Source organism: Gopherus flavomarginatus, chromosome 6 (assembly GCF_025201925.1).
Source record: "Gopherus flavomarginatus isolate rGopFla2 chromosome 6, rGopFla2.mat.asm, whole genome shotgun sequence".
Lineage (NCBI taxonomy): Eukaryota > Metazoa > Chordata > Testudines > Testudinidae > Gopherus > Gopherus flavomarginatus.
Window position 1 is genome coordinate 46,874,003 of NC_066622.1, and position 13,388 is coordinate 46,887,390.

At 49.7% G+C, this 13,388-nt stretch overlaps 1 protein-coding gene across 9 annotated transcripts in view; it reads left to right on the forward strand.

The window, feature by feature from the left end:
• Positions 1–11,748, forward strand: part of RAD54L2 (RAD54 like 2) — a 94,406-nt gene extending 82,658 nt beyond the window's left edge. For 8 of the 9 annotated variants that reach the window (XM_050957710.1, XM_050957709.1, XM_050957712.1 and 5 more), the window contains 5 exons: positions 594–790; positions 1,675–1,871; positions 2,956–3,045; positions 4,432–4,524; positions 4,801–11,748. In XM_050957710.1, coding sequence (XP_050813667.1) covers positions 594–790; positions 1,675–1,871; positions 2,956–3,045; positions 4,432–4,524; positions 4,801–5,792 — 1,569 coding nt within the window. In that variant the 3' untranslated portion in view covers positions 5,793–11,748. The remainder of the gene's footprint in view (positions 1–593; positions 791–1,674; positions 1,872–2,955; positions 3,046–4,431; positions 4,525–4,800) is intronic. The other variant, XM_050957716.1, reaches the window with a different exon arrangement.
• Positions 11,749–13,388: the final 1,640 nt, after the last annotated feature.

Below are 13,388 nucleotides of genomic sequence, written 5' to 3' on the forward strand. Positions count from 1 at the left end.
ATCTACCACTTCTGTGCAGCTAGTGGGTGCTGGAGCTTCCACATTTCTTTGCCAAATAAAATCTGCGGAATTTTGCAGAATTATAAAATATTGTGCACAGAATTTTTAATTTTTTGCCACAGAATGCCCTCAGGAGTAGGTGGAGCATCTAGGAAGAACACAGTTTGGGGTAGTTTGGTTAGGGCTGTTTGAAGAGAGGAGAAATGATGGACTGTGTCTGCCTGTCTGTCTCTATGCAGAGATTCATGGTTAAAAGGAAAGCCTGCTATGGGGCGTTTAGTGCAGTAGTAGAATTGCTCCATTTATGTGCTGTCATATTGCGTGTGTTGTGAATAAGCATGTTCCTGGGAGTGTTCTGTGGTGAGATCATTGTGGAGTTTGTGCACAGGTTCTTTACAAGAAGTAACCATATGTGCCTATTGCACTAGTTTCAAACTCCTTCCCCAAGAGCGCACCCAGAATACTGCCCAGCGCCTGCCATTTGCCATGTTATCCTACCTGGGAGACAGGAAGGGATTGCTGCCATTTGGGTTCGTCTACTGCCCTCTTGTGGTATGTTGGTGTCTAAGTATGTTTATGTGCTGTGACCATAGGAGCCTTTCCAGCATGAGTCGCTGCTGATTGACCGGAAGGAGCACAAGCTGACCAAGGCAGAGAAGAAGGCAGCAAAGAAGAGCTATGAGGAAGAGAAGCGAGCATCCGTCCCCTACACCCGTCCGTCCTATGCACAGTATTACCCAGCCAGTGACCAGAGCCTGACAAGCATCCCTGCCTTCAGTCAAAGGAATTGGTGGGTGCTTATTTCTTTCCATGTTCTGCTGAGGACTTCAATCGAGAGGAAAGGCAGGGGCAGGAAAAACAGCTGGGGTAGATGAAGACTAACCTGTTACCCTGGGCATTCTCACTTGGCTCCTAGGAAATGGGAAAACTGAGGCTGGGTGATGCCCCCTCTCCTTCCCCTGCCAGCTATAAATACGCATCCATGAAGAAGGGGAATGAAGCAAGTAAGGTGGGGAAAACAGCTGACTAGGGAGGAAGGCTCCCTTTGCAGCCTTGGGGGCACATGCAGCCTTTCTGAGTGGGGTGGGAGGGGGGTGTCACTGATTGCAATGGCTGTGGCTGAGAGAATGGATTCTGCATCTCTCAGTATGGTACTATGCCCAGACAGGTAGTGAAAGTGTCAAGACCTGCTTCCTCCCCTCACTCCCCAACCTTTCTGGCTAATATCCAGAGTCACTGTGTCCATCATCTGCCTTCACTCTGCATGTCTCTGCCGTCGGTAAGAAACCCTCCCCCGTTTACAGATGGGGACACTAGGTGAAGTGACTTGCCCAAGGTCAGTAACAGTCAGGAATAGAGGCTGGGAGTCCTGACTGCCAGGCCTGTGCTTTAACTCAGAGATCAAACTCCCTGCCATGGAGCGATTTCATTCTCTCTCAGCGATCCTGGACCAGTGAGTTTCCTACTGCCACTCTCCAGAACCGGGAGCAGAGCCAGAACGTTTCAGGGCTTTGCATTTTGGGTGTTTCTGCCTCCAGGAGCAATTTCCTCTGTGCAGAGCTTCACGATTGCCCATGTGAACAGCTGAGAATGCTGGAACCAAATACAATTGGGACTCTCCCTCCAAAAGAACATAACTCAGTTTGATACTTTTCTTTTCTCTCTTCCCACTAGGCGACCAGTCTTCAAGGGTGAGGACAAGCCAGTGGCAAGCGTCCGCCCTGTTCAGTCCACCCCCATTCCTATGATGCCTCGGCATGTCCCGTTGGGTGGCGTGGGTTCGGCATCTGGTTCCAACCCTGCTGTCAACTTCCCCATCAACTATCTGCAGCGAGCCGGTGTCCTTGTTCAGAAGATTGTCACCACAACAGGTCAGTCGTTTCTTTGGAACCAAGACCCCCTGGGAACACAGCTGGTTGAGACAAAGTCCTGGGATCCAGAGATGGAAGACAGGCAGTCCATCCCTTGGGGATAGAACAGTGTCCCAGACAGCCATGGTGTCTCATCTGTGGCCTAAGGAGCCGGCTAAGCCCCTTGAGGGGGATTGTGTCAAGAAGAAAAGTGTTTGATTATGAACTGAAATGTGTCCCTTGAAGCATGTGCCGTGGTTTTTAAACAGAAGTGCTGGAATCAGATCCATTAATGCAGACCGGAGGCAAGAGGAGTGCTGCTTCCCCTGCAGCAGCTTGGCTGGGAGCTGTCCCTTCTCTACTGCAGCTGCTCAACACCTCCCCTGCCTCATGGCAAGGAACGGAGGAGAGGAGTTACTCTGGCTGTTCTAGTGCCTGACTCTGATTCTCTGTCCTGGCCCAAGCATAGGTTAGAGCAGTGCTATCTTGCACCTACTGGCAACAGTGGCTAGGGACCATACACCAGCTGGGGACAGCCAGACTGCAGCGGGCTCCAGCCAATCCCTTTCCCTACCCCTCTCTAACCTTTACATACCAGGGAGGGAGGCATAGGAGCCAGCTATGCCAGCTCTGCCTGTTATGGATTCCCCCATACCTGCAGAATCCCCAGCAGCAGGTTTTGCACCACAGGTGTGCAAAGGGCGTAAAACAGGGCAGTGAATCTGCCCCAAAGTACTGATTGGGGCCCCCTGATCCCTTTGCAGTTTGCAGGCCAAACATATTTCAAAAGCCAGGTGTGCTACACTGTGGTACCCCTTCCAGTGCTCTGCCCAGTCCTATTTTCTGTGTTCTAATTGATGGGGCTTGTGTACTGGGGCAACTTGCCTTTCATTTCCCCTGAGCCCCACTCCTTGGGCTCTCAGTCCCAAGGGATTCCACTTCTGCCTCCTATGCCTTCTGTGCTACTCATAATTAAAGCCTGATCTCATTTGTAGCAGAATTTATTGAGGAAGCTAGCTGGATGGTGAGGGAATTTAGCCCTGGATCTCTCTCACACTTCTTGAGCCCATAATGTAACTTCTCAAATGCTGGCTTTCTCCACCAGATATTGTGATTCCAGGCACAAACACATCCACCGATGTGCAGGCAAGAATCAGTGCTGGTGAGAGCATCCACATAATTCGGGGGACTAAAGGTAAATCCCTGTCTTGAGGAAGAAGTAACTGCTAATCTCCTGGCCCTGATAACACTATAATCACCCCCGATTCCTGTTTCCAGTGCTCTGCTGGCAAGATGCCTTTGCTAAACAGGCTTCTTCAAAGCTTGAAGAGTCAGAAAAAACAGAGGCCTTAGTTATGGGTTTAACCATGATGGGGAGATGAAGGGGGCCAGGCGACTGATACTGGAATTTCCTGCCAGTGCCCCAAAGGGGGAATGGTCTGCCATCCTTCCCTTCTGAAGAGGATGGAAGCAATTTCAAGCTCCAGGGTTGCCCATCTCATTATGTTGACACACAGTCTCCTATCGTGTTTTGGGGATGAATAGCTCTCGACTTACTAGACTGTTGCAACCAGTGGAGAAGTTGCAACTAACAGAGTCCCAGGTCAGACTGTAAGGAGATGTGGTGGCGCATTCTCCCTTCCAGTGGAGTCCGTCTTGTCACCTTTCGAGAGTATTGCAAGCTCTAGCTCTTTACACAAGCCTTCTCCCAACAACGGTGGAGCAGCTGGCCAGGCATCGTTTCTCAGAGATGGGGCAGGGCTTGGCCTGTTCTCAATGCTGTAACACTGGAGGGCTGATCGGTTGGGGCCCTCGGGACAGGAACCGTATGTTTCAGTTATTTGAACAGAGCCTAGTTGAGTGCCATTGAAATACACTGACATCAGTGCATAAGGGAAAGTTGAGCCAGAGTCATTGCCCCTGGCAGAGATATTGACCTGAAAATGTGTTTGACTCTCCTAGGGGAGAAAAGGGAGCACGGGAAGGGGATTCGGGTCCTGCAGAGATTCAGCGGAGAGCCACGTGTGTGTGTGTGTGTGTAACCCTGGGACAGAGGGAAGCAGACGGAGGGATTTTTCAGGGACAGACTGGAGACAGACTCTAAAGGACAGAACCAGTGTGCACCTGAGTGCAGGGGCACTCCAGCACTGGGAGTGTTCAAGAACACAGTCTGTGGCTGCCCTTGTTGCTAGACAAGGTGCAGGCCTAGGAGCTGCTGCATCCTGGTTTTACAATCTGCTCTGTTTTAGGTAAATGGCATGCGGGCTGCAGGCCCCTGGCATGTTGCCAGCACCACCCTCACCTGGCCACAGATTGGGTGTCTCTGGCCTGTCTGTAATGGACCTGTAGGCCTCTGACACTGACACAGCACTGTGACACCAGCATTGCCCCATGGCAGTGCTCACGGACATGGAGCGAGAGATCAAGTGTTTGGGGATTAGGGGCTAGTGTGTCCTCTCTGCTGCCCTTTTCTCTCCCTGCCTGCCTGCGAGTTCTGCAGCCTTTCCCTGAGGCAGGGAGCGAGCAGCTGGGCATGGAGCTGTTCCTGTGTCTGACCCGTTGCTTCCTCCATCTGTTTCAGGGACGTACATCCGCACCAGCGATGGGCGGATTTTTGCTATCCGGACCACTGGGAAGCCGAAGGGCAGTGAAGACCGTCGAACAGCTGCCTCAGGTAGGAGCTGAATTTCCTTACATGGGAATCACGCCCTGAGTGCTCTCCTCCGTTGAGTTTCTGTGCGGGGTGTTTCACCACACTGTCTTCCCCAGCTTTCTCTCTTCTCACTTCTTTAAATTCCACATTTTGTCTCCTCCTTGGCTGATTCCATGGCAGCCCCCTGCCCGCCCCCCCGCATCCCACACCGAGTCTATTCAGTCCCCCCTCTCCTCCCTTTTCCCAGTGCCCGGATGTTTCTCTGTTTCACCCACCCCATCTCCTTGTCGCCTCCAGGCTCTCAGGGTCTGTCTCTGGAATCCACAAGCAATGGCAGACACAGTGCCTCGTCGCCCAAGCTCCCTAACACAGAGGAGCTCACTCGGCCCATTTCCCCCGATAGCCCGGAGATCATCAGCGAGCTGCAGCAGTATGCCGAGGCAGCCGCTGCCCGGGAGTCTCGCCACAACTCCCCCAGCACTAACACTGTGCACGGACATCCTGCCCGGACAGACAACGCAGCCACCTTAGCAGCCCGGGGAGCTGAGCAGCGATTGGGCCTCCATTGCTTGGCTCCGTCAGTTTCTTCAGTCCTGCCAGCCACCAGCCAACATGTCGATGGTCACTCAGTGCTGGACTTACGGGGCAACAAGCGCAAGTCGACCTCGCCCTCTGTCCCGGAGGAACCAGCCCGTCGGCAGCAGAAAAAGCGCCACCTGCCAACGTCTGTTCAGTCATACGAACACGGGTACCCAGTCTCTGGTGGGTTCACCATGCCCCCTATTTCTTTAAACCACAACCTAACCCATCCATTTGCCCCCCAAGCAGGAAACTCCTTGTACATGGGCACTGGCTCATCCTACTACCAGCTGCCCAATTTACTACCAGATCCCCAGCTGGTGTTCCCTGTGACTACTGACCCTCTGCTGACAGCCGGCACCGCCAGCTCCTCTGCTGCTACCTCAGCCACCGCCAGTGTCCCCTCGTTCATGCTAAACCCCTCTATGACGGGGATGCTGCCCAGCTACTCACTTCCCTTCACGCAGTCACTCCTGCCTGAGCCCAGGATGTTTGCTCCTTTCCCAGCCCCCGTTTTGCCTAGCAGCCTTCCCAGGAGCATGGCGTCTGCCTACCCTGGCTACATGTCCCCTCATTCGGGCTACCCGGCTGGGGGCCTCCTGCGGTCCCAGGTGCCTCAGTTTGAATCCCAGGAGGCCTCAGAGGTGGGATGCAGCTCCAATGATGACGAGGACAAAGACGACGATGTAATAGAGATCACAGGGAAATAATGGGCCCAGTTCCTGTTAGATCTCAGCTTAGCCAGGAGGCAAAAGTTTCAGGACCTCTCTGGAGTCAGGATTTCCCCTCTGGGCTATGGCAGCAGGGCTGGAGGAGGAGACTTTTTAGATGTCAAGGATCTGCATTGTATTGGGGAGGGAGGGTGGGGAGAACAAAACCTGAACGGACTTGCAAGAGTGGGGGCAGCATTGCAAACCATAGGAGTGCCTCCCTTGCTTCCTCTCCTGCATTGTCCGTGTGTCTGTCCGTGTTGTCCGAAAGGGAGCCTTGACATTGCGATTTGGTGCCCCTTCTCAGGCCTGGAGACACTGGGTTGATCTCTGTGTGTGGAAGAGCTCCCTCTCGCGTGAACTGCCTTATCTGTGAACTTTTCTCGCTCAAGGAGGCACGGGCTGGGGGTGTGCCCCAGGAGAGGGTCTCGATGAAGATCATTTTTAATTGGGGTTGGGGAGGAGCAGGCTATATGTTGTGTGTGTAGGAGGGGAGGGCAAGGGGTGGGGTGGGGGGGTAAATGTGAAAACTGATTTGTCTTTCATCCTCTTAAAAATTCAAAACACAATAATCTGATAGCTTGTGCCAGGCCCTTGCTGGAGGATGAGATGGGGAGTGGGGGGAATGCTGAGCTGTGACATGACTCTCCAGTCTGCTCCTCCAGGGGGCCTTCTCTATGAAGCCCTCTGAAGGCAGTGACTCTAGTAGGTTGATCATGTAGTTTTGGCGCTTTTTCTCGAGTTTGGGTTGGGTTAGGAATCCTTTAAATCTTGTAGCGGTTTGAGGGGAATCTTGGGGACTTTCCCAGTTCCTCCGTCTCTTCCAGTGGTGGCCTCCTCACCAGGCTATTGAGGAGTATGCCCTCAGGCTCCAGGAGGAGGCCTCGGGGGGAGCAGGTGGACCAGTTCGACTCCTATCAACCCCAGCCAGCAGGACAGGTTGAAAAGGGATACCATTGTGGACTCAGCACTCGTCTCCATTGACTCTGTGACCGGAGCGACTGCCCCCTCCGCAGAATCTCTACATTAATTTATTTCATGAAGGCAAATATTTATTTGTTTGGGGAGTTTCTTTCTATGTTTTATTAATTTTGTTGTTTAAAAGAAAAACAAACCTGCTGGCCTCCATAATGCAGTAGTTGATAGTTGGATTGTCCATATGTGGGAGATGAGACATAATGACCATTTGACCAAAGCATAATCTGAAAGCAGGACCAACTGTGAACGTTCCCCAGTAGCCAGTTCTCTCGTTTGGTTCTGTTACAATAATGTGGCATGGCCTGTGCCATATACACCCCTTTGGGGGAGCGTGTGACAGTAGCATGGGGTAGTTACAGTGTCTGTCCATGCAGTGCAAGGGATAATGAGAAACCTTTGGTCTTGGGGTTGGGATCACTCTGACACAGAGTTTGCTGGGCGGCTGAGAAATTAAAGTGAATCCTTATCTCTCTGAGAGATTGGTTATCTTGGCTCGTGACAGGTGGGCTTGGGATCTCATGGCAGCAGGCTTGAGCTCCTGTTGGTTTAATGGACCCCCTGGCTGACATGTGGAGCGCTGTTGCTGGACTTCAGCCCTTCCCAACTGGAGAGGTGTCACATGAGAGTAAAAAGCGAGAGAATGCCTCTAGCACAGACTGTTTACCTCTCGGGGTCTGCATTCAAATCATGCTCTTGGCATTGAAATGTCAAATTTATGAGTTTGGGCACCTGAGCTAGATGGCCTGCCATCCTGTCCGCTGTGTGCGTGCACACGCACTGATAACTGCTAAGTAATCTTGGAAACTCAATGCCTGCTTAAAGACCTAGATCCTCGAAGGGATGTAGGCTCCTAAATCCCATTGACTTCAATGGAAGTTTAGAATCTTAAATACCTTTGAGGATCTGGACCTAAATGTCACCATCTCAGGGAACGAGAGAGACTGTGAATGTCCTTGGAAAGTGGTCCATGCCATTGGACCAATGCAGCTGTTGGCACAAACCTGTTATCAGCAGACCTCCAGGGCTGATGCTTCAGCATGGTTGTTGAGATCTACTCAGACCAGCTCAGGAGGGAGGGACAAGGCATTCTGGCATATTGTGTAAGGTAGCCATGAAGAACGGGGAACTGCTTTATTGAGGGAAGGTGGTGCAGTGCGTCTGTTTGTGTATACCATGACAAAAGTAGGACGTTATGGGGCTTTCTCTCTGTCGTTCTCTGTTTTAATGGAACTTGTCTGTCAGAAATAACCACACCATTCATAGAAGCCTTAGATCTACAGTTTAGCTATGCAAATTATTTTAAAAACAAACATTGAAATAGTGCTTTCTTCTTTAACATATCCTAGGAGTTGAAAACCGAGGGGTTCTGAGCAAACTTCTGAACAACTTGTCTTTGGATGCACCATGGAAATAAACAAACTCACTCCCCTTCCCCTCTCACCTCCCAATAACAAAGCAAACTAACTGATGGTGTCCATGTGAGTTTCTCCAAAGACTTAACAGTGCTGCATCTGTGAGTCATGCCCTTTGCAGTTTGTGTGTCCATCTTGTGCAAAATACTGTGAAGCTGATTGTATTACAGCTGTCTGGTGTATCTTTGTAAGGCTCTCAAAAACTCCAGCGGATTTGGGAAGTGGACCTAGGCAACGGGGTTTCTTATCAAGAGTAGCAAGGATTCTGACCTGCTGGAAATCTAAACAGTACTTGTAGAAGGCAACTGTTGATTTAGGGTTAGAGGAGACCTTTTAACCAGAGTCCTTTGGCATGGATTATGGTTCCTTTGTTGTTTGTGCCAGGGTAGCAGTTTAATCCGAATGATCCTGCTAGTTCTTTGTAATGGGGGCATGTTGTGTGTCTTTTCTCTGCTCAGATGAGGCATAAAGATTTCACTCTAAACAGTAGGTTAATGTGTGGTTCTGGATGCTGTACCTGTAATTGCACGAGCTTTCACAGGGACTTTGCTCATTGCCTCACGAGGAAAGCACCAGAGGCCTCTGGAGGGCACTTTGGCAGGCAGTGAATTGGGCAGGCCTCTGGCACACCCTCATTTAAGGGGGGGGAATATGGGAATGTTTCTGCTCACAGGAATAGGTGCACATGGGATTAATTTAACCAAGCCCTGTAGCCATAGGAGCTGGAGACTGATGGATCCTCTCATAGCCATAGGAAATGGACCCCTGTAATTTACTTCCCCAGCCGCTGGATGACAGTGTTGTTTCACATGGAATATTTACTTCCTGCAAGCAAGTAGGTTTAAAAATGTGCTTGTTTTGAACACTGGTTTTTGTATTCAGTCAAGAAAGCAAGGAGAATTAATGCTCTTTGCATTGTGCAGATTCCTGCATTAAACTGACTCTTGTAAACAGGGATCTTTCTCTGTCCCTGGCAAACTTCTATCTCCTCCTATCTGTTCGTAGTACATTCAGTGCTTAGAGTGCACATCCTCCATAAACTACTGGAGACTAATTAGCTCCACAAGTGCCTGGGTCGAACCCCCATCCAGTACCCCAGCCAGCACTTGGTGGGTGGGTCCCTCTCTCTCTCCTGCTTCATCCTGACAAATGCTCAATCCAGACTACCTCCTCCCCCACAAACCCTCCCAGTTTCTATGTGTCCTCTCCCAAAAGCTAGCTAGTGGTTTAAAGATGAATCCCCATTGATTTGGGGCATCACAATCTTTGGGAGAGATGGTCTCATCACCTGGAGTGAAGGAAGGGTTGTGAAGGTGATTTCCTCTGCTTTAGTTTTCTGTTAGTGCTGATAAAGCCCCCATCTCCCAGATGCTGACCACTGAGATCCACTGGGTGTGCAACATCTCCCAGGAAGGTGCAGCTACTAGTGCCAGAGGGCTGGCTGTGCTTCTGAGTACATTAAGTGCAGGGAATGCAGACTGCGACCATGGAATCAGAACTATTTAATGGCGGAGGCCAGGAATAAGAATTGTTTAATGACTTTTGCATAGAAGGTCAGAAAGTCCTTTATCTGATGCTGCTTTAATCTTCAAGAATATCTTGGACATTCAGAGGTGGTATTGACAATGAAGACCTCTCTGAATCCTGTTCCACAACACTTTCTTACCTAGGGTATGTCTACATTACAGCCACTACAGTGGCACAGTTGCGCACTGTGGCTGCGCTGCTGTAATGCCCTAGTATGGGCTCTTCCTCCATGGATGGCAGAGTTTTTCCATCGCCATAGGTATTGCACCTCTCCGAGAGGGGGAAGCTAGATGGATAAAAAAATCCTTCCATTGACCTACCTGTGTCTTGACTGGGTGTTAGGTCGACCTAACTATGGTGTGAAATTGTTCGCAGTCCTGAGCGATGTAGCTAGGTGTACCTAAGTTTTAGGTGTAGACTAGACCCTAGTCACCTCGCTCCTCTTCCACAACCCTCAGTCCTCCCTCTTTCCCTGATCTCTCCTTTCCAGACTCCTCTTTTCTCTAGCTGACACATAGGTTCTCTCTTTGCTTTCCTGACTCGTGTGATGGGGCTGTCTCTGCTAATTTTCTGACTCCAAATGGACTGACCAAAGTAGCTTATAGTTCATATTTGTGCTGCCGATAACACTGAGAGTAGGAACAGGGACTCTCTGATAAGCACTTGGACACTAAGGAAGATTCCTGGGCAGAGCACAGAAGCCCTGGGGACTTGTGGAATCCTTGGGTTGCACTTTGGCTGCCCCTTTCAGTCACTGTCTAACTGTAATGAGTAGATTTTACTTACTTAGGCCAAACTGTTTAGATGGCAATTTCTGGAGCAGCAGGGATATCAGGGCAAATTCCGCACTGTACTGCTACAAGATACTAAGACAGAATTAGGGGAAGAGGTGACCTCATAACTGTGATGTTTCTGTGAGTTTTCTAGGATGTACCTAATCTCAGTCCAGTCTTGGGCAGTGTATGTTCACGCAGTTCTGCAGGATGGAGCATCTCACAATCAGTTCCAAAAACTGCCAGACGAGCTTCTCCCAAGCTTTGCTGGGAATGAAAGAATTCACTTGGTGTTGTGCTCTCCGGGAACAATCATGCGATTGAATTTCACTAGTACAAATACTGATGGGAGATGGGAGAGCGCCCTTTCACCTTGCACATTTGAATACTTCAGGCAAGCAAATTCAGGTTGGTTTTCATGGGCATTTGCACCAGTAAGCAGGTAACTGTTGGCTAATAACTTCAAATAATTGCTAAATTAGAGAAAATCATGGTCTGTGGACATTCTGCAAACAGAAAGGGGCAAAATACGGCAACTCCATTCACAATGAATGTGCTTCTCTGTTCTTTCAAGTGAGATCAGGTAGCCCAAATTTGAGGGGGAAGGAGGGTGGAGGGGAATTTAGACCAACTAGGATACACTGGGAATGGCTCCTTGCAAGCTGAATAGGAAAAGAAGCCCATCTGCAAAGAGAGAGGATGTTGTAAGTGGAGGGTGATCAACTGTGTAGGGTGGAGGGAATAGAGAGAAGAAATCCCCATATGCTCCACCCTATTCCCCCTGTACTGAAACAATACCACTAACAGCTGCCCAAAGCTGCACTGTGTCTTGGATCCTGTATTGTTAGCCATCCAGCTTGCAGTCAGAAACTCTCTGGTAGATTTGCTTGTATAGGGGAGCGTGAACGAATCCATCGATGATGTTTGTTTTTTATTTTGTTTTTTCTGTTTTTAATACCGCCTTAGCTTGTGGCCTGTCTTTTGTGAGCAGAAGGAGGAGTTACTGTAGCAGGGTAAGTCGGTTGGCCAGCTGCATACATGATCATGTGCTTCCCTCTTCTCTCTGTCTAACGGGGTGTGCTCACTGATCTCCCAGAACAGAGACTTTGAACAATTTGTTGTTTATATGATGTATTTATTTTTACTTGTGTTTCATGTCATTTTTTTAAAAAAATCAATAAATTGTAAGTTGGTATAACTGCTGCTTGGCTCTCTCTCTCTCTCTCTCTTTTTTTGGTAAAATAAACTTCAAAATTAAAAAACCCACCAGCGACTATTGTCTGAAATGACTTTGGTTTGGGTTTGCATGTTCACAAGTTATTTCATGTGCGCGCTGATGGAGCCAGGGAGCTGGGAAGAGGTTCACTGAGTTCGATTGCTCTGGAGTTAGAGACGCAAAGCCTGGTGCATTTAGGATGTCAGGCCTCTGATTCAGCAACACACGTAGGCATGTGCTTAATTCCCATTGAATTCAACGGGACTTTAAGCATGTGCTTTGCTGAATTGGGGTTGTGGTAAATTTCACTTTTGATCAGTGATATGTGAAAAGGTGATTGTGCACACTTTGTTTGAGAACTAGCCCAACAGAATCATGCCTCTTTTCAGCAAATGTTTAATATCCTCGGGCTGCAGTGAGAACTTTTGGTATTAAGACTCCATTATTTTGTACAAGTAAGAGGGCAGAATATTTACTGCAAGGGATTTATTCCCTTTGTTACTGTGAATGAGTTGTGCTCTTATGTACTTGCTCCCAGCATGAGAGCGAAGCTGCAGGGAGGGGACTCCAGCATAGACCTGTTCTGCACCCCTGTCCCCAACTACCTTGAGTTTCCTCTTCTCAGGTTTCAAGAAGGGACTGGGCTTAAATTAGTTGTTCTGGTGTGGGCCCTCCGAGCCCTTTCCCCATAAGGCAGACATGTCACATGGTCCTCCAGCTTCCTATCACCAAGTTCTGTCCTTCCCCCGCCCAGTTTGCAAACTCCAGGCCCTTTCCATTAAGGAACATTTCTCCACGTTTCCTTGAGGGTTCAGACTCCAATCTCATTCTGACAGTCAACTCAGCTCTGCCTTTCACACCAACCAGTGTAATTCCCTGCGTGCCTTCCGGCCCAAGCCTCAACTCTGCTAACTCCATGTGGGGGATGTTCACAAGGTCCTAAAGTTCTGCCTCAGAAGACAGGAGTGGAAGGGGGTAACTATTGTCCCTCCTGTCCTTGAGGGGCTCCAAAAGGTCTTAAGGCACAGATTAGTTCAGGTAGGCTCCAAGGCTGGCCAACTGTGTCGATTAATGTCCCAGCCCACGATACCAGAAAACTGTCCTCCCCGTTGGTCAGTTATAGCCTGTTCCCACTTTTATACCATGCTGCAAGTTTAATATCCTTTTGCCAGCAGGAAACAGCCTTGAGCCTGCCTGCAGGGTAGAATGGCCTTTTTTGTCATGGCCTCAGGACATCTGTCGCTGCTTCCGTCACAGTAACTGGCCTGTCGGACACAAGGGGATGAATGTCCCCACATGTATGTCATTTGGTTTTCTCCGGGGTTGGAGGATCCCTGCGTGGGCCCCCTCCCTGATTAATGCTATGCCTGTCTGGTGCCCAAGACTGACATCTGCCTTTGGAGTTCCCAGCACTGGTACCATTCTGCAGGGAGATTCATTCCAGCTGCTTCGGTCTCACAAGAACAGTGCAGCACTGCAGCGGGTTTCTCCGACAAGACCAGATGGCTGGTAAGGCGGAAAATATAACTAGTTAAACGTTGCAGTGAGGGAGGTAATTATGGTGGTTCCCATTTTGCCCCACACCATACACTGAGTCCGTAGCAGTGCTGGGACCAGAACTCCAAACTCCCTCCTCAAGCCTGTGCCCTATCCACTAGCTCACGTGTCATGCCCCTAACTGACTTGCAGT